Source organism: Bos indicus x Bos taurus, chromosome 13 (assembly GCF_003369695.1).
Source record: "Bos indicus x Bos taurus breed Angus x Brahman F1 hybrid chromosome 13, Bos_hybrid_MaternalHap_v2.0, whole genome shotgun sequence".
Taxonomy (NCBI): Eukaryota; Metazoa; Chordata; class Mammalia; order Artiodactyla; family Bovidae; genus Bos; species Bos indicus x Bos taurus.
Window position 1 is genome coordinate 72,790,150 of NC_040088.1, and position 21,063 is coordinate 72,811,212.

The 21,063-nt window shown below is 52.1% G+C and overlaps 1 protein-coding gene across 6 annotated transcripts in view; it reads right to left on the reverse strand.

Annotated features, from left to right (window-relative positions):
- LOC113903700 (ninein-like protein) overlaps positions 1-21,063 on the reverse strand; it is a 96,684-nt gene that overhangs the window by 8,615 nt on the left and 67,006 nt on the right. For 4 of the 6 annotated variants that reach the window (XM_027560260.1, XM_027560261.1, XM_027560259.1 and 1 more), the window contains 9 exons: positions 20,184-20,294; positions 19,271-19,351; positions 18,282-18,327; positions 15,797-15,894; positions 15,552-15,657; positions 14,143-14,252; positions 12,868-13,127; positions 6,074-6,178; positions 4,982-5,051 (listed from right to left, as the gene is read on the reverse strand). In XM_027560260.1, coding sequence (XP_027416061.1) covers positions 4,982-5,051; positions 6,074-6,178; positions 12,868-13,127; positions 14,143-14,252; positions 15,552-15,657; positions 15,797-15,894; positions 18,282-18,327; positions 19,271-19,351; positions 20,184-20,294 — 987 coding nt within the window. The remainder of the gene's footprint in view (positions 1-4,981; positions 5,052-6,073; positions 6,179-12,867; positions 13,128-14,142; positions 14,253-15,551; positions 15,658-15,796; positions 15,895-18,281; positions 18,328-19,270; positions 19,352-20,183; positions 20,295-21,063) is intronic. The other 2 variants (XM_027560258.1, XM_027560262.1) reach the window with 1 other exon arrangement.

Genomic DNA, 21,063 nt, shown 5'->3' on the forward strand with positions numbered 1-21,063 from the left:
TCTCCCACAGTTATTTCTGACATTATCTTATACAAGTTGAAGGAAAAAAAAAAACCCAGAACCCTAGCTAAACCTGAGGCACATGATTCTCTTAAAAAATCTGATCACTGTCATTAAACACAGCACACTGATGAAATGACCCACTTTGCAGACAGTGGATGCTGGACGCTGGCGGTGCGGCCTGGGATAAATGGCAGCCAGCAGGCGACACAAGGAAGCTCGTTATCGCCAACCGTGTGTCACACGCCTTCACACAAACCATGTTTTGCTCCTCTGCTTTTCCCTAGCAATTGCTCCAGAGGCTGAGGGTCTGAAGCCCTGTGTGCCTCGGAGCAGGGTTCATGCACAGCTAGGCGGATGCATCACTGTCGCCCCAGGGTGGGTGTTCCCACCGTATCAGCCAGACTTGGGGAGGCAGGCAGCGGTGGGAAGAGGCAGATGGGAACTGCGGGTGTCTCCAGCGAACAGCAGGAGTCTGGGAAACCAGAGGTGACAAATGCACTCCCAGAGTGAGCGGGAGCTCAGCAAGGACACAAGGTCGGCAGGTGAAAACCTACTACGCTTCTATGTCCTGACAGTGAACGTGCAGAGACCCACGAGAAAAACAAAACGCCATTTCCGCTCTGGCCTGGAAAGAGCTTGGAAGTCGGCACTCCCACCCTCCCAGCAAGAACAAAGAAAAAGCTGAGTAACTGAAAGTCAACAACTCTTCTCAGGCCCATCAGAGAACTAAAGTCACAGGGCAAACCAATGCTCTGAAAACCAGAAAGAAAGACAGGCGAAGAGCGTCACAGCTCACCAGGAGCCAGAGGCTGGAGGCCTGAACAAGGTGGCTGCTGTGGGTAGAACCGGGTCCACAAAGTCACCAGTCTGGGGACAAGGCTGCTAGCAGGTAATTCAGGTTAAATGTGCTCGCAAGGTGGGGTCCTAATCCAATGGGACAGTGACTTTATAAGAAGACACAGTGAGAGGGGGCTCCCCACAAGCCTGGAAGAGCCTCACGGGAACCAGGCCGGCCCCGCCTTGACCGTGGCCTTGAGAACCTTGGGACAATAAACCCTGTAGTTGAAGCCGCCTGCTTGTGGCATCTGTATGAGCCTGAGTAGACTAGGACCGTGCCTGTTTTGAAGTACACAGAGCGTTCTGTTCTCTGCCCTCGAGGGAAACCTCCTTCTTTACCAGGCCTGAACCAGCGAGGGGATAGCCAAGTGGAGCCCCCGCCAGCTGTTCTGACCCAGTGTCACTCACTCCTGGACGGGCTAAAGTAAGAGTGACAACACCAAGTGTGGACAGGGATGTGGGGCAACTGGACCCGGCAGACGCCGCTGGCGGGAACATTGACTCTTAGTAGCTGCTCTGGAAAACAGCTGGGCAATTTCATATAAAACTAGACATGTAGCTGCCGTACAGATGAGTGATTGTCTCCTGGGCATCTATCCCGTGAAATGAAGACCATCCACACAAAGACCTGCCTAGGAACGTTCATTGCAGCTCCTGTGACGGCCCAAAACTGGAATCAGCCCAGCCATCCTTTAAAAGGTGAGCATTAAGACAAGCTGGTTCCAAATTGGGAAAGGAGTACGTCAAGGCTGTATATTGTCACCCTGCTTGTTTAACTTACATGCAGAGTACATCATGCAAAATGCCAGGCTGGATGAAGCACAAGCTGGAATCAAGATTGCCGGGAGAAACATCAATAACCTCAGATACGCTGATGACACCACCCTTATGGCAGAAGGCAAAGAGGAACTGAAGAGCCTCTTGATGAAAGTGAAAGAGAGTGAAACAGTTGGCTTAAAACTCAACATTCAAAAAACTAAGATCATGGCATCCGGTCCCATCAGTTCACGGCAAATAGATGGGAAAACAATGGAAACAGTCAGAGACTTTATTTTCTTGGGCTCCAAAATCACTGCAGATGGTAACTGTAGCCATGAAATTAAAAGGCGCCTGCTCCTTGGAAGAAAAGCTATGACCAACCAAGATAGCATGTTAAAAAACTGACAAAGGTCCATCTAGTCAAAGCTATGGTTTTTCTAGTAGTCATGTATGGATGTGAGAGTTGGAGCATAAAGAAAGTTAAGTGCCCAAGAACTGATGCTTTTGAACTATGGTGTTGGAAAAGACTCTTGAGGGTCCCTTGGACTGCAAGGTGCAGACACCAACGAGTCCATCCTAAAGGAAATCAGTCCTGAATATTCATTGGAAGGGCTGATGCTGAAGCTGAAACTCCAATACTTTGGCCACCTGATGTGAAGAACTGACTCATTGGAAAAGACCCTGATGCTGGGAAAGACTGAAGGCAGGAGCAGAAGGGGACGACAGAGGATGAGATGGGTGGAAGGCATCACCGACGCGATGGACATGAGTCTGAGCAAGCTCCGGGAGTTGGTGATGGACAGGAGAGCCTGGCATGCCGCAGTCCATAGGGTCGCAGAGTCAGACACGACTGAGAGACTGAACTGAACTGAAGACGAGCTGTGGGATGTTAACGCCTTGGAATGCCATCCAGTGGCAGGAAGAAACTACTGTGGACACGCAGCAGGGAGCCGTGCTATGTGGAGAGGCAGTCCCAGAGAGCTCATTTGGGATGGCTCCTTGTGTGTCACTGGAGAAATGGTACAAGTTTGGCTGTCCTCTGTCACTTTCATCAGGAGGCTCTTCAGTTCCTCTTTGTTTTCTGCCATAAGGGTGCTGTTGGGGCTGAGATAGGTGGGCAGAAAGACAGATGGCGGATGTCGCTGTGAATGAACAATATGAAGGACCTAGTGGCGCTGCAGCTGGGTTGTGGAGACATGAACCTGCACACGGAATAAACCCGTGTAGACCTGACACCACACGAGGGCATAAGCAAAGCTGCGGGAGCACGTGGACTTTCTGGGTGGTCCCGTGGTTAAGAACCTGCCTTCCGAGGCAGGACACTCGGGTTCCATCCCTGGTTGGGGAACTAAGATGCCACATGCCGTGGGGCAACGAAGCCCCTCCCCCAAGAAAAAGAACAACCCCCCCACTCCCCACAAAAAAAACTGGGGAAGTAAGACCTACGGATGCATCAATGTCAAGAGCTTGACTGTGATGCTCATTAAGGGCTGACTTGTGCCCCCTCACACCCCAATTCAATGTTGAAGCCCAAACCTCCAATCCTGTACAGAGGGAGTGTAGTTGGAGACGGGGTCTTGAAAGAGGTGATTAAGGTAAAACGAGGTCGTATGAATGCAGTATGATGGTGCCCTAATAAGAGATGACAACACAGACGCATCTGAAGGACGACCACGTGAAGACACAGGCAGGACAGTTGTGTACAAACCAGAGAGAGGCCTCAGAAGAAACCAGCCCCACCCTGACCTGAACTTCTAACTCCGAGCACTGTGAGGAAATAAACTTGGTTGTGTAAGCCCCTCAGTCTGCAGTGCTTTGCTATGGCAGCCCTAGCATACTAACACAGACACTATACTAAAGTTTCATAAAACGTGGTCCCTGGGGAAACTGGACAGAGTGTATTCCTCTGTAATATATGTCTTACAACCACACGTGAGCCTGCAATTATCAGTAATAATTTCAATTTTAAAAAAAAATAAAAAAGAATGACACATCCAAGCTGTGTGAAGTGAAGTGAAAGAAGCTCAGTCGTGTCCAACTCTTTGCAACCCCTTGGAATTCTCTAGGTCAGCATACCGGAGTAGGTAGCCTTTCCCTTCTCCAGGGGATCTTCCCTACCCAGGGACCAAACCCAGGTCTCCCGCACTACAGGTGGATTGTTTAGCAGCTGAGTCACAAGAGAAGCCCTCCTAGCTGTGTGCTTGGGTACAAAAGCCAGTAAGAGAGACCAAGTGCAGAAAACACTTATTTGTGGCGCAAAGGGAGACCAGTGTGGTGGTCAGCGCTAAACAGCGTGAGAAGGGCATTCACGTGCAGGCTAAAGGGGACTGACCAAACAGTAAGTCCATCCACTGAGGATGGAGACCAGGCTTTTCACTGCTAGAGGAATAAGTTATAAATACAGAGAGAGAAAGCTAGAACCATCCCTGTGATATTGGAATTTCAGAGTTTGAATTTATGATTTCTAGTAGAGAGGTGTACAAATAAATATACCTGAAACCACATGCATGTGAGCATCATAAACATACACTCCCGAGTTCCACGCACTAACTGCATTTGGACATAGTGATGATCCTGGAGCCGTGAGCACCCCCAGTACCCAAATCTTGGTCTCCACGTACCATTCTGAGCTAAAAGTCACCAAGGATTCCTTGGAGAAGTGGCTGCTTCCAGGGTTGGGGCAAGGGAAGTACCAGATGAACCTGGAATATCATGGGACACTAGAAAGTAAGGAAGTACTCAAATAATGACCAGGACCTGTCTGGAGGGCCCAGAACTCACCAGGAGGGGGCTCTTATTAGGCAAATCTGGGACAATTGAGCATGAAAATAAATACTGATGGTAACATATTATAACCCATTAAATAAACAGGGAGAACAACTGGGTGAGAGTTTGATGAAGAACAGGACATTCACATCATCTCAAAGGATTTTCCTATAAAATGTTCCGTAATTACCAAGGGGAAAGTAACTTTGTGAAGAAGCCTGGCCAACAGCACCTGACCAAGAATCTAAGGACGTCACTAAAGCTTGTGTCCCCGGACAGGATAGAATGAGAAGGGGATGTTCCCACATAATCGGAATCCAATTATAAGGAAGTTTTAGACACACCAAAACAACTGCTTATAACCTTCAAAAGCACCAGGTCCTAAAAACAAGGAAAGGCAGACAAGCCACACGAGGTCCCGGCTGTGGCTGACGAGGCTACACCCCATCATATCCACAGTGATTCCCCAACTTGGAGTGGGAGGGGCTGATGGGCCAGCAACTCTTGTAACTTCCATAAAAATGTTCTGTGTTTCCTTTCTGCAAGTTTGAGATTATTTCAAAACGATGGAAAAGGGAGGGGGGCATCCGTTTCACACCAGGGGTCAATACTTAACCTGTGTGCGGAGCTCTTCCATCTCAGAGCAGGCCTTTTCCTTGTCTCTCTTTAAAACCTCAATGTCCTTCCTGTTGAAGAAGCAAAGTTAACAGTGTCACTGATGAGTCATTGCTCACCGTGGTCACCGTGGTGCTGGTTTGTACACCTGTTCTCGATAGCCTACAGCCACTGGTCTGTCACTGTCCTGCACTGTTACTGTGCTGGCCCAATTGGATCCCAGCCTGGGAGCCAGAGGAACCCTGCCAGCACTGTAAGAACAAACCCTCCACGACATTCCTCAGTTGCACAGCACATGTTAATCTCTCTCCAGCACATGGGAGTGCTCTTCACACCCAGAAGCATAACGATCAACACAGCCTTACATTTGCTGACATCTGCTGTCAAAAGGGCCCCAGCACCAAACTTAGGGAAAATGGTTCCTGGAGGGAAGAAACCTTTCAGATTTCAGAATTGCTGTAACGTAACAGTGATCGCTGGGTGACCATCCACTCTGGATTCCATACTTTAATCGTCAGGCACTTTTTATCAAATCAACACCACATTCTCAGCAGTTTACAGCTGAGCTCATTTGAATTTTATTAAAAAAAAAAAAAAAAAAGCCAAACCCTTCTTAGATGAGGCTCTGATAGTGAAAGCTGAAATCTACCAACAAGTATCCCTCTACAATACACACAGCTCCTGCCTCAGTGCTCAGGCCCCTGCCCTAGACCCCTGACTCTGACACACTGAAATCAACAGACCAGGAATGAACCGTGGACAACAGCAGGGCTGAAATCATCATCAGGACAAGAAGAAACAGATTCTCCTGGCCCAGGAAGGTTGTAAGAGGCCCTCCTGCCCCTACAGGGATGCAGGATGCCTCCTCTGACCCTTGAGCACGCTATGGAGTATTCTGTAGGACGCCTGAGCCCTCCCGTGCCCATCAAGGCTGGTCAGAGGGCAGCACAGTTCTCTGCTGACTGTTCCTGGAATGTGGGTTATCTGTGAACACGTCCCACTTTCTACAGTAATGCCCTCTGAGCTTCTTCTGTGATGAGCAAACCGTGTCTGGGATGGGTGGCTGGGGTGGGACCCATGAGCTGGCCCTTACCTCTGTGCAGCCTCCGTCCTTTCTGAAGCTTCAAGCTCTTGTTGGATCCTCCCCAGCTCATTTTTCAAGAGCGTGTTTTCTTCAGAAAGCTTTTCCAACTCGATTCTGGATAACAAATTTTAAAAAGAAAGAAGAGTGGGAATTCCAGGAGCTGGTCACCCGACAGAGTCTGGTCTTGCAATGACCCCCAGCCCCACTTTCCTTCCCTGGATGGGGACACAGGGCACCAGTCCCTCCCTGTATCCAGTGTTAACCTGCTCTGGCTTGCATCTCCCAAGAGATAAGCTACAGAAAAACAAAGCTTTCTTAGCTCCTAAAAGAGCCAGTGACTAGCGTGTTCGGCACCTTGGTTCACTGTGTTTACAGCTGGCCCGTTCCTGCATCTCCTTACCTTCACTGAAATGTCACCGTGCTCACAGCTGGCACCAATGCAAGATGCTGGGTGAGTTGTTGCAAGGAAATCCCCCCAGGGACCCCGAGCACAAAGCTGAGGAACATGAGGACTCAGGAAGCTGAATCCTATGGGGAGTGCCCCCTGTCCTACACCCTGAGGTCAGCACTGGAGGAAACTGTAAAGATGCCCGCGGCAGCGGACGGAGGGTGATCCGATGCAACGTGGAACCTTCAGGAGGGGAAAGCAAGTACTGACAGAGGCTGCCCAGGCCAAGTCTGCCTGGAGCCCTTGGCTTCCAATGCTCTTAGTCTCCCTGGAAGGTAACTCCAGTGATGTGCAACAGATGAGCAACTGACCAATAAAGAGCACGGGGAGGCAGCTTGAAACCCACACCTGCCGCCCAGAAAATCTATCCTTCATATGTGCTGGTGTCACTGACACTTATTCCCCTAAACATTAGGTCTCTACCTGGCATTAGCTTCTGGTTTTTTCAATCTAAAAGTATTCAAGCACATGACCTCATATGTTTAATATATTATTCTTATAATATCAAGCATGAGCATCTCCTTCATAAGCATAAGTATGATTACATTTTTCTCATGAGGAACTAAACAGAAAAATTAAGACACAGAAGTCAATGGAAGTTTACAAGAAATGAAGGGTTTCAATGAGGAGAGTGATCTCCAATGAGATCTGTATTTTGAACTGTTATTCAGGCTCCTGGATGGTAAACAAAACTGATTCGAGACAGGTGTGTGTATGTATGTGGGTGGCAGCGGTGGGTGGGGTTCTGTTTCCAGTTTCCTGGACCTCGAATAAGATGGTGGCTGCCTTATCCTAGTCCTCCACATTCACCAGATAACCAGAGCCGTGCATAGCTGATCATTTAAGGTGCGGTGTCCTCACAGAAGGTTATAGAAGCCTCCACGGGCCTTAAACAAAAACCCGAATGCTGAAATCAGAGCTGTGAGCATAAGCAGCACAAAGATGGGGTTGCCCTGAGTGTCACCCTGAGGCCAACACCTACATCGGTGTGGAGAAACCACACCAGGGGTGCGTGTGCTGGGCTGGTTCCCTGGAGTAGCTTAAGCGGTCTCAGATTAAGAGGCTCCCAAGTCTTCTTGGAAAAAGCAAAACACATCCTTTCTGCAGGGAGAACCCTCTACTACAGCTCTCAAGAGTCCCAGAGATAAACATCGTGTGAACATGAGCTCACAATCAAAGGTCACCACAACGTATGTGGGAAAGGACCACTGATGAGAGTCAGAAGAAGCCAAAACAACAGAATTAGATCCTAGATATTGGAATTATCAGACACGAACTTGGGATAAATATTATTAAATGTTTACTTAAATAAAAGATGGAAATAAAAAGTGGACAAGCAAGCAAGAAGCTATGAGAAATGATCAGGCAGGACCAAATATAATGTTAGAAAATGAAAAAAAAAAATCAATGTCAAAAGAAAAGCTCACTGGTAGATTAGATATAGCTGAAGAACGAATCACTGACCTGGAACACAGAGATATGAAAAAGTACCCAGAACATGCCATGTACAGAAAAGAAGCTGCAAGAAATGAAAGAGAGGTTAAGAAAAGCAGGAAAAGTGAAAAGATCTAATATCATACATCCAACTGAAAAGGCCACAGAGGGGAGAGGCAATATTTTACAAAGAATATCTGAAAGATTTTCATAGGACACAAATCTATATACTCAGCAGGCATAATATTTCTAAGTATGGTAAGTAAAAAGAAAACGGCACCTCTGCCCTATGACTCAACAATTCCATTCTTAGGAACACCAGCACCGAGAACAAAAAATCGGGGTTCCCCAGAGCCCCCCCACCGCCAGGGGTTACCACTATCCCAGCTTGGAATAGTGACCCTGGGGACGTGTTCTGGGTGTGGTGACACAGATGTGTCCAATTCATCAATTCTTCCAACTGTATACACGTGTGTATTTTTTTGTGTGTGCATATAACACTTCAATAAAAAGTTAAAATGAAAGAAATACACACCTAAACACACCAAAGAAAAACCACAAAAGATGGAGAAGCTAACAGCAACCAGATGACACAACTCAGATCACCTCCTGTGGAGACAGAATAACAGCCTCTAAAAGACATCTGCATCCAGAAACTGCAAATGTGCTATTTCATAACAAAGGGGAATCAATGCAACAAACAGAATTAAAGCTGCTAATTCACTGCCCTTAGATGGAAAGAGTGTCCTAGACTGTCTACTAGGGCCCTTCTCTGTGGAAGAGCAGGCAGAAGACTGGGAGTCAGGATGGAGCACGAGGAGGACCAACTAGTCACTGCTGGCATCAGAGGAGGAAGGTGTGGATCAAGAATGGGAGGCCATGGAGAAATATACCATGTTCATGGATTGGAAGAATCAATATAGTGAAAATGAGTATACTACCCAAAGCAAATTACAGATTCAATGCAATCCCTATCAAGCTTCCAACAGTATTCTTCACAGAGCTAGAACAAATAATTTCACAATTTGTATGGAAATACAAAAAACCTCGAATAGCCAAAGCGATCTTGAGAAAGAAGAATGGAACTGGAGGAATCAAACTACCTGACTTCAGGCTCTACTACAAAGCCACAGTCATCAAGACAGTATGGTACTGGCACAAAGACAGAAATATAGATCAATGGAACAAAATAGAAAGCCCAGAGATAAATCCACGCACATATGGACACCTTATCTTTGACAAAGGAGGCAAGAATATACAATGGATTAAAGACAATCTCTTTAATAAGTGGTGCTGGGAAATATGGTCAACCACTTGTAAAAGAATGAAACTAGAACACTTTCTAACACCATACACAAAAATAAACTCAAAATGGATTAAAGATCTAAACGTAAGACCAGAAACTATAAAACTCCTAGAGGACAACAGAGGCAAAACACTCTCTGACATACATCACAGCAGGATCCTCTATGACCCACCTCCCAGAATATTGGAAATAAAAGCAAAAATAAACAAATGGGACCTAATTAACCTTAAAAGCTTCTGCACATCAAAGGAAACTATTAGCAAGGTGAAAAGACAGCCTTCAGAATGGGAGAAAATAATAGCAAATGAAGCAACTGACAAACAACTCATCTCAAAAATATACAAGCAACTCCTACAGCTCAACTCCAGAAAAATAAAAGACCCAATCAAAAAATGGGCCAAAGAACTAAACAGACATTTCTCCAAAGAAGACATACAGATGGCTAACAAACACATGAAAAGATGCTCAACATCACTCATTATCAGAGAAATGCAAATCAAAACCACTATGAGGTACCATTTCACACCAGTCAGAATGGCTGCGATCCAAAAGTCTACAAATAATAAATGCTGGAGAGGGTGTGGAGAAAAGGGAACCCTCTTACACTGTTGGTGGGAATGCAAACTAGTACAGCCACTATGGAGAACAGTATGGAGATTCCTTAAAAAACTGGAAATAGAACTGCCTTATGATCCAGCAATCCCACTGCTGGGCATACACACTGAGGAAACCAGAAGGGAAAGAGACACGTGTACCCCAATGTTCATCGCAGCACTGTTTATAATAGCCAGGACATGGAAACAACCTAGATGTCCATCAGCAGATGAATGGATAAGAAAGCTGTGGTACATATACACAATGGAGTATTACTCAGCCATTAAAAAGAATACATTTGAATCAGTTCTAATGAGGTGGATGAAATTGGAGCCTATTATACAGAGTGAAGTAAGCCAGAAGAAAAAACACCAATACAGTATACTAACGCATATATATGGAATTTAAAAAGATGGTAACAATAACCCGGTGTACGAGATAGCAAAAGAGACACTGATGTATAGAACAGTCTTTTGGACTCTGTGGGAGAGGGAGAGGGTGGGAAGATTTGGGAGAATGACATTGAAACATGTAAAATATCAGGTAAGAAACGAGCTGCCAGTCCAGGTTCGATGCATGATACTGGATGCTTGGGGCTGGTGCACTGGGACGACACAGAGGGATGGTATGGGGAGGGAGGAGGGAGGAGGGTTCAGGATGGGGAACACATGTATACCTGTGGCGGATTCATTTTGATATTTGGCAAAACTAATACAATTATGTAAAGTTTAAAAATAAAAAAAAATAAAAAAAAAAAAAGAATGGGAGGCCTGCAGGTTTCCTCCCGAGCTTCCAGAAAGGAAGGCGGCTGCCAACACCAAGACTCCTGCCCAGTCGTAGGCACTTCTGACTTCCAGGCTCGAGCACCGTGAAATCCTAAGTGATGATGCTTTAAGCCTCTGACTTCCTGGTAACTCATCACTGCAGCAATGGAAAATGGATGCTCACACAGAGCAGCCTGCCCAGGTCAGAGGGCAGAGGGCAGAGGGCAACCTTCAACTGCACATCAAGGTTTGTGCTCCTAGGAAGACCAGCCTTCAAAAATGGGAGAGAAGCTGAGACATTTTCAGATTAAAAAAAAACTGAGGGAATGTACTCCAAAGACAGTTTCACAAAAGACCACACATCAGAGTAAAGAAGATGGTCCCATAAGGAAGGCATCTAACCTGGCATCCAAGCTGAGGACCATTCAGTACAACGCCCGGTCTGGAGATTTGAAAAACGGCCATGTCCAAATGCCTTGAAACAATCTACCAAGACAGACCCAGGAGGAAACATAAGACCTGAACAGACCTGTAACAAGGGTTACAGATGCTGAAGAATGGAGCCTTGTTTTGTCCGCCCACCCACCTGGGGCCGAAAGCTGCAAACACCTGTCTCACTCCCGGCTGCTCCCTCAGCTGTGACAGCAGGTGGCAGGTGCCCGGGAAACCCTGTCCAATGATCCAGACACCACTGAGACTGGAACTGTGATGTTATCTGTGGGGCCAACAAGCCAAGGCATGCAGCGAGTCAGGAGAAGCGGGGAGAGGCCCAGCACAGCCCCTGGGCCCGGGGGCTGGGTGGAGGACGAGGACAGCACCGGCTCCTGTGCCTGTCCAGAGGAAGTGCCCGAGACAGAGAGCAGAGAGGGCGTGTGGCCGCTGGGCTGCTCCTGCACGAAAGGCCCCGGAGTGTGCCAGGGGCCTGATGTGGACTCGCAGGTCCACTGGGCCAGAGACCAGCCTCCGATCGCAGCCGCAATTGCAACAGTGGGTCCACACGTTCACCTGAGGCTCTGCCACTTGTGAGGCCCAGCACCACCTCTGCTTCATGGAGCAGGGAATTCAGAGGTCAGCCCACCACGACCAAGGCTCCACATCATGGGGGACCCCCCCGTCTGAGGCAGAGGCCTACAGCAAGGTCTAGAGGGTGATAAACAGTCCAGGCGCCTCGGGGGGAAGGGAGGGGGGTCTGGGAACAGAGCCTGGGGCTACTGGCTATGCCAGTATTTTCTTTCTCAAGCTGGGAGGTGCACTGACATTTATTCCTTGGCTTATCATAAATCCCACGTGATCTGTTTTCCGGTGAAGCAACGTGGCATGGTCACCCTGCGGGCAGGAGCTGGCTCCTCAGCTGGACACACCTGCGTGTGCAGTGAGCCAGTGTCCTCTGCCCAGACAAGGGACACAACAGCTCACAAAGACTCTGTCTCTGCAGGACGCGATGAGCTTGCGGGAGTGCCGTGTGGGCGCTCACGGGACCAAAAGACACTGGGTAGAGAGCCGCAACCACAACACACAGCTGGGCCTGCCTGCAGTCACCCAGGTCATCTCCTGGGTGGTGCTGGGAGGCTCCTGGCAAAGCCCTTCTAGAGGCCTGGGCTCCTGAGGTGGAGTGGGTGCCGGCCTGGGCCCCAGGGGGCCCGGGGAGGAGGGCCAGGCTGCACACCTGACACTCCATCACCAGCTCACAGACCTCCTCCCCACCTTTAGCCTCCCCTCAGGCCTCCAGCCCCAGCTCCCTGGTGGGGCCCGGAGGATGGGCGTGTGGGCCCTTCTCCTCTAGCACAGAAGATCATGTTCCAATTTTCCAAATAAACCTGTTCTCTCCTTTGCTCACAAATCTCGGTTTCTTTCAAGAACTCCACTAACCCAAACTAAAGGCCTTTCCCATTATTTGGGGGCATTTAGGCCTTTCGTCGACCTCCCCAGGAGCCACGAGATGACAGATGAGGGAGACTGTGTTTTTAAAGTCAGACTCCTTGGGACGTCCCTGGCAGTCCAGTGGTGAAGACTCCATGCGTCCACCACAGGGGCACAGGTTCGATCCCTGGTGAGGGGACTAAGCTCTCTCATGCCATGCGCACAGTGCAGCCGAAAGAAAAGTCAGACCCTGTGTAAAATAACCTGGTCTTTCAGGGCTCACCACTCAGGTAACAAGTACTTGTGACTCTGAGCAATCTGCCCAAATTCAATTTCAAATCCGGGTTCTGGGCAACAAACCCTGGACCTGAGATCATGCAAAGCTGGGGTGGCGGACCTGAGCCGCTGGAGCGCCTCCTGCAGCCGTGCTCTCTCCTGGCTCAGCCACCACGTGTGGCCCCGCTCCAGCTCCGCCCTCCTCTGCAGCTGGTCCCGCAGGCCTCGGACCACCTCCTGCGACTCCGCGTGCAGCGTCGCCAGCTCGGCCTTCTGACCCTGCAGCACGCCAACCTCGAGCTGGAAGGCCTGCTCCAGCTCCCTCCTCTCCTCTGCAAAGGCCCTTTTCGTCTCCTCCATTTCCCTCTTGTGGTCATTAACCTGAGGAGAGAGGCATGAGTGATGTCGACCGGGGGCCCCTAAACACAACTCACTTGACGAATCAAGGCTGCCGGGCGCAGAACCCAAACAGTGGGTGGCCCAGCTTCAACAGGGTGCCGGGGCCCGTGAAAGGCTCCCCACGGCTTGTGTGGCCGCCTGCTTCCATCACTTCCTGTAACCTCCACTGCAGCCTTGGGGGGAGGCCCGCAGGTGCAGAAGGGAGGCTGGCGGCCTGGCAGGCAGCCGCAGGAGGAGGGTAGAGGGGAACAACACCTCCACGAGGCCTGGAAGGCAAGGCCACAGCAGGCACCCAGGGGCAGGACCACCCCGTGGCCATGGTGACACCTGACAAGCTGTGGGCACCATCCCTCCACAAAACCCACCACAATCGAGTAACAGAGCAAGAGACACATTCACCCAAGAAGACAGGCTTGGCCAGGGTGCCTAGGAGCCCCTGCGTGCCAAGTTGCTTCAGTCGTGTCCGACTCTGTGTGACCCTGTGGACTGTGGCCCACCAGGCTCCTTCGTCCATGGGATCCTCCATGAAGAAGACTGGAGTGGTTGCCACACTCTCCTCCGGGGGATCTTCCCGACCCAGGGATTGAACCTGCATCTCTTATGTCTCCTGTCTTGGCGACATATCTCCTCTTTTCCACTAGCGCCACCTGGGGAGCCCCTGGTGCAGGGCAATCACAGGAACTAAGATTCTGCTCCCAGAATCTGCTTCGGCTGCAACAGAGCTGGGGGCTATGACTTCCCAGCGCAGGGCAAACAGGGAGGTCTGGCCTCTGCACCAGCCTCCGGACACGGGGATGGACCCTGTTCCCTCCCATTATTAGCTATTCCTTCTGTCCTGCCTCCTTCCGAAGAGGGTGGAGGCACAAAGTCAAGGTCACACACATTCCCTGCAAACCTCCGTCCCCCTGAGCGCGCTCACTCTGGGCAGACGTGTGTGCAGACACGTCTCAGCAGCAGGAAGTTCCCCTAACTCTGTGGCCTCCCTCAGTCCCCTGACCTTGGTCTGCAGCTGGATCTTGAGTTCTTGGTAATGCTCCTTCAGCAGCTCCAACATGATCTCTGTTTTTATACTCGCTGGGGCAGAATCACCCACGAATGTGATGGTGCCTGAAAATAAGAGGACATGTACATTGATGTTCTGCCCAGAACACCATGGGATCAAGCATCTTTTAATTTCATAGCTGCAGTCACCATCTGCAGTGATTCACGGCCAGCCCTCCTGGGCCCAGGTGTCCCCCACGCCACGCGTGGTAGGGGGCACACTCACATTGATTCAGAATGTGAGTGTGGCCACTGATGGGGTTTCATCCATGCCGGTTGATGGGCTGGAAAGTGAGGGAGCAGACATATCCTGACCTCTCGCCTGCTCTTTTCAGTTCCCGAATTGTTTTCCATGAAAAAAAGAGACAGACTCGGCAACATCTGGCCGAGAATATTTGGGATAAGCACCTTAGGAAAGAGAGCATCCCATCGCCCTGACAACAGGAAGCTGCCGCCTGGGTCAGGAGTGGCCCTGGTTGGATGCACAGCCAGCCCGGCCTCCACCACCCATGTGGCCCCTGCACCACAGTGCTGCTGTTCTGACCGCCCCTCCTCCTTAGATGGGGCCGAGGGGAAGAGAAAAGGCTCCAGCCGGAGAGCACTTTGGCTGCGTTGGCACCAACACGAAGCTCGGGGCTCCCTCCGGTGCTACGACCCAGAGCCATATGGCCACCACACCCGGGGCGCAGGTCCTGGCTCTCATCAAGGGCCACACACTCCTTGCAGCTCAGGCCCGTCCAGGGATAAAGACCATCGCCCCCTTCCCTGCGGCCACACGGGCCCCTGACACTCATCGAGGCATGCGATGACAGCAGCCATGCGCCAAGCACCCCTGGCTGAGGGCAGCAGGGCTGTGGCTCGGGGGAGCAGAGTCCACTGCTGCGGGTGCAGGTGAGGGCCCCCCTCAGAGGCCAGGTGCGCAGAAGACCCCCCGGCTGCCCTCGGAGGCCCCGAGGAAAGCTGACATGGACTGCCCTGTCAGAGCCATCGCAGGCCGTCCCCCATCGCCCCCAGCCCGCTCTCTGCTCCCCTTCCCAGATGACCCTCCACGGGGGCATCTCCTTCCATCCCCGCTGCCTTAGGAGGCTCACAGAGGACACGCCTGCCCTGAGGTCACAGCAAGGTCATCATAACCTTCACCACTTACTCTGTCCAAGCAGTAGGACCTTCATCCTCCTCCATCTCCCTTGGGGCTCTGGGTTGCCTAAACCCCTCGCCTCAGATAGGCCCCTTCTCCCACACAAGTGGTCCGAAGGACTTGTGACCCCCTGCATAGCGGGCTGGCCCACCGCCCCACCCCCGGGGCATGAGCACCGACCCACCGCCTCCCAGCAGACCCACCACCTCCAAGCAGTCAGCTCCTACCTGCCGGGCTTTGTCCCGGGGGCAGGCGGCCGTGCCGACTCGGGGCCGCCTGTGCCTGCAGACCTTCCAGGGCAGCCTGCAGCTCGTCGTTGCGGTCCTGCAGGTCCTGTGGGCAGAGCCAGACACTTCCTCCAGCCACTGCGGCCACCAGGCCCCGGAGTGGGGCACAGGGCCGGCACCCAGGGAACAGTTCAGGCCCCAGCAGAGCGGGTCCCGACTTCCAGGACGGGGCACAGACACTATACCCGGGCACCGAACTGCTCCGGGAGCGACAAGGACCAGGAGTCATTTCCCACCGTCTCATACCTGGCACCACCTTCCATCACTGGATACCCAGAAGGGGCTCGGGGGGAAAAGTGCAGTGAAAGTGAGAAATGGAGAAAATACAGAGACCTTTTAACACCTGAAACCACAAGAGGTTGGGGGAGCATGCTCATAAGGGGTAGGGGAGATTCGGGGGACTTGAGGCTTAAGAGGAAGGGCCTCTGGGACCTTCCTGGTGGTCCAGCGGTTAGGACTGAGTGCTTTCCCTGCAGAGGACGCAGGTTTGCTCCCTGGTTAGGGAACTAAGACCCTGCAAGCTGCACAGCACAGAGGAAAAATAAAAGAGGAAGGGTCTCGTTTGTAACAAGCATCATTTACCCACGCAAAGAATGAAATACAACTCAACGCGCCCACTTGGTCACCTGGCTTTTACAGGGCAGGAAGGGCAGCGCGCACAGTCCGCTCTCCCAGGTGGTCCCACGGCCCGAGCGCCACGTTCGCCCATGATGGTGGGTCCACGTGCTCCTCCCCCCGCCTCGGGTGGGCCGTGGTCACCCCACCTGGAGGATGCCACATGCGATGCCGCTTCCAGCCGGCTCCTCCCCCGGGACCCAGGCTCTGGGGTTCACGCCACGCACACCCTCAAGGCCCCACCGCCCGCTCTGATTCTCCTTTTCTGGGGGCTGCGCATGCGGCCTGCAGGACTTAGTTCCCCAACCAGGGATCACACCCGTGCCCCCTGATCGGGAGTGGAGTCCTAACCACTGGGCCACCAGGGCAGTCCCTCCTCTCTGATTTTTTAATCTGAGTTTCCTCTGCAGGCAGCTCCTCTCAGATCTTTCTGAACTCCCTGGTGGCCAGTGCCTGGCCTGTGTCCACACCCGCCCTGGAGGAGGAGCCTCTAACTGGCGGCTCTAGGCCATGTGGGAGAAGGGACAGGCCCTGCTGATCTTAGAGGAAGCACATGTTTACTAGGCTCACTGTACCTCCTTCAGAAACTCCTGAGCAAATACGCAATCTCCCCAGAGCGAGTAGCTCTGTCCCGGGGAAAGGGCAAGGCCAGGAAGCGAGAGCTGCAGGGAGGCCCGTGGGGCGGCGGGTGTGTGCGCCCCAGCCCCCCACCCCACAATGACACCACACAGGCCACAGAGCATCTCTGACGTGGTCAGTCTGGATCGAGGTGTGCAGCATAAACTCTACAATGATCTTAAAGACCAGGTTCCCAAAGAGGGATGCAAAATAGCTCACTTAAAATGTGATTATATTGATTACATGCTGAAATGATGGCACTGTGAAAGTAATGGAGTAAATAAAATGTTACTAAAATTAATGTCACCCATTTCTTTTTACCTTTTTTTTTCTTTTACCTTTTTTAACGTGACCACTGGAAAACTTGGAAGTACACACGTGACTGCTGTTTTTACTGAGCAGTGCTGATGTGGCAGGAAACATAGACAGAATCATTTCTGCCCAATGCCCTGCCCCTTCAGTGGTTCCTTCCCCCCTCACACGGCCACTGTAAGAGCATATCCATGCTCCGCAAGTTCAGCAGAGCCAGAAAACAGGCCCTTAAGGTATGATGCCAGGCACACTGCTCTGTTCCAAGCACCTAAGGATGACATGCACTGTCCTGGGTCCCAGCCTGTCCATCCAGGGTGCGTCCAGCAAGGCTGGGGAGCCACGTGCCTGCTTTTGTGTGGGTTGCACGTGAATTTGGGGTGACTGTGGATGCTGAAGGCAGTCACAGGATGCTGCCCCGAGAGCCGGGAAAGGCAGCAGGTCCACTGCACACAGCGAATCCCTAGGTCTGAGGCTCTGGAACCTTTGAGGCTTCTCTTCACGTTAGCATTAGCAGGAGAGGTGAGCTCAGCAAGAAAGCAGGAGAGGGTGGGGTTTCAACAGCAGCTCAGAAAGCACTGGAGAGGAAGGCGGGGCCAGCCACACCGAGTAAGCACACACAGAGGGGCTGGCTGCCCAGACATTTGCAACTTCGTGTATTAGAAATTATTTAAAAAATATATTTTTTTAACATTCTCAATGCTAATTTGAAACAGCCAAAAATACCCCCCAAAAGAGGGAAGATCTCTGAATAAGTAGCACCAAAATGTAAAATTTTTTTTGCCAAAATTTCAAAAAGTAAAATTTCAAGAATCAAAAGTGAAATGAATAGCAACAGTTAGGTGACAGTCGTGAAAAAGCAAAGGGGGTTACACCTGTATGAAAAAGTTCAGGTGCACTAAAGCAACGTATTAAGTGCTGGTTAGTCACAGGTGCTCAAAGTGGGGGAGAAAACACAGCAGGAAGGAGAGGTCCTCCAGAAAGTTAACCACAAAACCCACACACCACTCGGTCTCTGAGAAGGGCTACATAGGTGACCCATACACAGGACTGCAGGGGCACCGGGATTCAGGGTGTGGCAGGCAGGAGGCAGGGGTCACGTCACACTGCAGACGAGCACGGGCTCACCTTTATCCTCTGGTGTGGCCAAAGCATCACGTGCAGAGAGACAGTTCTTATGTTAATCAGGAGGGAAACCATTAAGAAGCAAGTGAATACTAGACCCTTAATGCCAAACAATCAAGCTTTATCTGCCGGAGTCCTGGACAATCTTGAGGGAGTAACAGTGTGATCTGTTTCCCAGCAGGGACTGTTCACCACCTGCACCCTGCTCTGCATGGTGGCGACGCCAGCTGAGTGGGCTCACATGTAGGTTTGGGCCAGGAAATGCATACACTCAACCACAGGAAACAAGATGAAGCCCTACATGGTGCCCGGACGCACACGGGGGCCTTGGGACTGGGGTGAGCAGCCTGTGCGGGGCCGGGCACAGGTGCTGGGCAGGCAAAGTCCCAACTGCCTCCTTGCAGAACATGCTGCTGCTGCTGCTGCTAAGTCACTTCAGTCGTGTCCGACTCTGTGCAACCCCATAGACGGCAGCCCACCAGGCTCCCCCGTCCCTGGGATTCTCCAGGCAAGAACACTGGAGTGGGTTGCCATTTCCTTCTCCAATGCATGAAAGTGAAAAGTGAAAGTGAAGTCGCTCAGTCGTGTCCGACTCTTAGCGACAACATGGACTGCAGCCTACCAGGCTCCTCAGTCCATGGGATTCTCCAGGCAAGAACATAAGGCTCGGGAAATTCCCTTGCAGTCCAGCATTGAGGACTCCATGGCTTTCACTGCCGAGGGTGTGGGTTCCATCCCTTGTCAGGAAACTGCGATCCCACAAGCCATGCAACACAGCCAAAAAAATTTGAAAAAACAAAAACACAAAGCTCAGAAGACCTCAACTGAAGGAAGCCCACGTCAGAGGCTATGCCTGCCCGGCTCATGTAGGGATGCTCCTGTGGACCCAGGCTGGGCCACCCTCTACGTGGAGGCCAGGATGTGGGAGGGGCCACCCAGTCCTGAGCAGACAGCGCCTGACGTTCCCTCGGGCAGGGCAGGGGGACACTTACCCGGCACTTAAGCTCGTATTCCTTCAGGATCTCTGAGAATCGCTCTTCCTGGGCCAGGAGTTCTGTGCTCTGAGGCTCCAGCTGAAAGCCGGATGCAAGCAGGAAAGTGAGGGCCAGGACCTCAGGCCAGGTAGAGGGTGGGCTGCCACCCCCTCGTACTGCCGCAGTACGCTCAGCATCTGCAGGTGCAGCCACCTGTCCCTCCCCTTCCTCCCCTCCCTCGTTTCAAAGGTCTCAGGGCAGAAGGATGTTTCGAATTTCAGGAAGGTGGTCATGCTCCCACCTGGACCCTGGGCTGCCTTCTTGCCTCGGCCACCTGGGAGGCCCCTTGCACGGACCCTGCACCTCCCTCCTTTCCCGTCCTCCCCTCAAGGTGACAGAAAGGGCCAGGTCTCTAAGCGCTCCTCACCCCAGCACTGGGGTCTGTGCAGAGTTGCTGCCTGGTCCAGGCCTCGTCACCAGGTCAATGCAGGGCATCACTGGGTGTCACCTGCACCCCTGTACTGCCTGAAGGGGAGGAAACTCCAGGCGAAGTGGCCTTAATAACTTCCTCTGCATCACAGCATTTAGGGTTCCCAGGTGGCACTAGTGCCAAAGAGCCCGCCTGCCAACGTAGGAGACGCAGGAGACGCAGGTTCAGCCCCGGAACGGGGAGATCCCCTGGAGCAGGAAATGGCACCCACTCCAGTATTCTTGACTGCGCCTGGAAAATTCCACGGACGGAGGAGCCTGGCGGGCTACAGTCCATGGGGGTCACAAAGATTCAGACATGACTGAGTGACTGAGCAACACGTGGAATTTTAGCAGAAAAACCCAATTCCGTCTCCTGTGTATTCTCCATCAAGACCCTGACGCCCTTTACCAACACCCACAGGCGCTTGTCTGGGGACTCAGAGTCTGCAAGAGGACTTGCCTTATCCTTCAACACAAACTCCAGGTCATTCTGAAGCTTCAGGACTAGCTTCTGAGAGTCTGAGAGCTTCTCCACGACTTCAATCATCTCCTTCTGCAATCGACTATTTTCCTACAAGACACAGGTCAATGGTTGGCCAGGATGGAGGAGGGAGCGAGAGGCAGGGCTCCAGAGCAGGAGCCCTGGGGGAGGCTCTCCCAGGCACCTGAGCTCTCGAGAAGGTCATAAGCAGCACGAGTGGAAGCCAGTGACAACCCTTCCCGAGCCGTCTTTGAAAGGACAGATTTGAAGCTGCCCCGCAACAGCCCAGGAGTCCACCAGAAGGAGGGCGGTGTTCGGAGACACAGGATAAACCAGAAGGCAGGCCTGGCTTCTCCTCTGGGGGAGGGAGGCAGGGCGGTGTGGGGGAACCCACAGTCAGGGAAGAAGAAGGAGGTGGGGCCGGGGCCACCTCACTGGAACCAAAGGCAGGCGGGGAGCAGGTCAGGGACCCTCTCCACAGCCAGGAAGAGTGCCCCCGATCCAGGTCACACAGCCAGGGTTGGGGGCGGGTGACGCTTTTGTGTTTGGTCTAGTGCTGTGGTTCCAGGGAGGCAGCCGAGGCGGCGGCCACTGACCCAGAGCCGAGAGCGAGAGCCCCGGGGCCCCCATCCTGCGGCCCACACGGCTGCAGAGGAGGCCTGGGTCTCTCCTGGAGAAGCCAGGACGCTTCCGCTTCGGCTGAGAAATGGGCTCTCTCGGGGGCTGCAGAAAACGTTCTTTAGGGTCAAGCCCCCAGGGCCGCAGGGAGGGTTGACACCTGGCTCAGGAAGGTGTGGGTATGGAGGAGGGACCCCCGGGCAATGTGGCCTCCCTCTTTTCAGGTGGGGGGTCCTGAGGA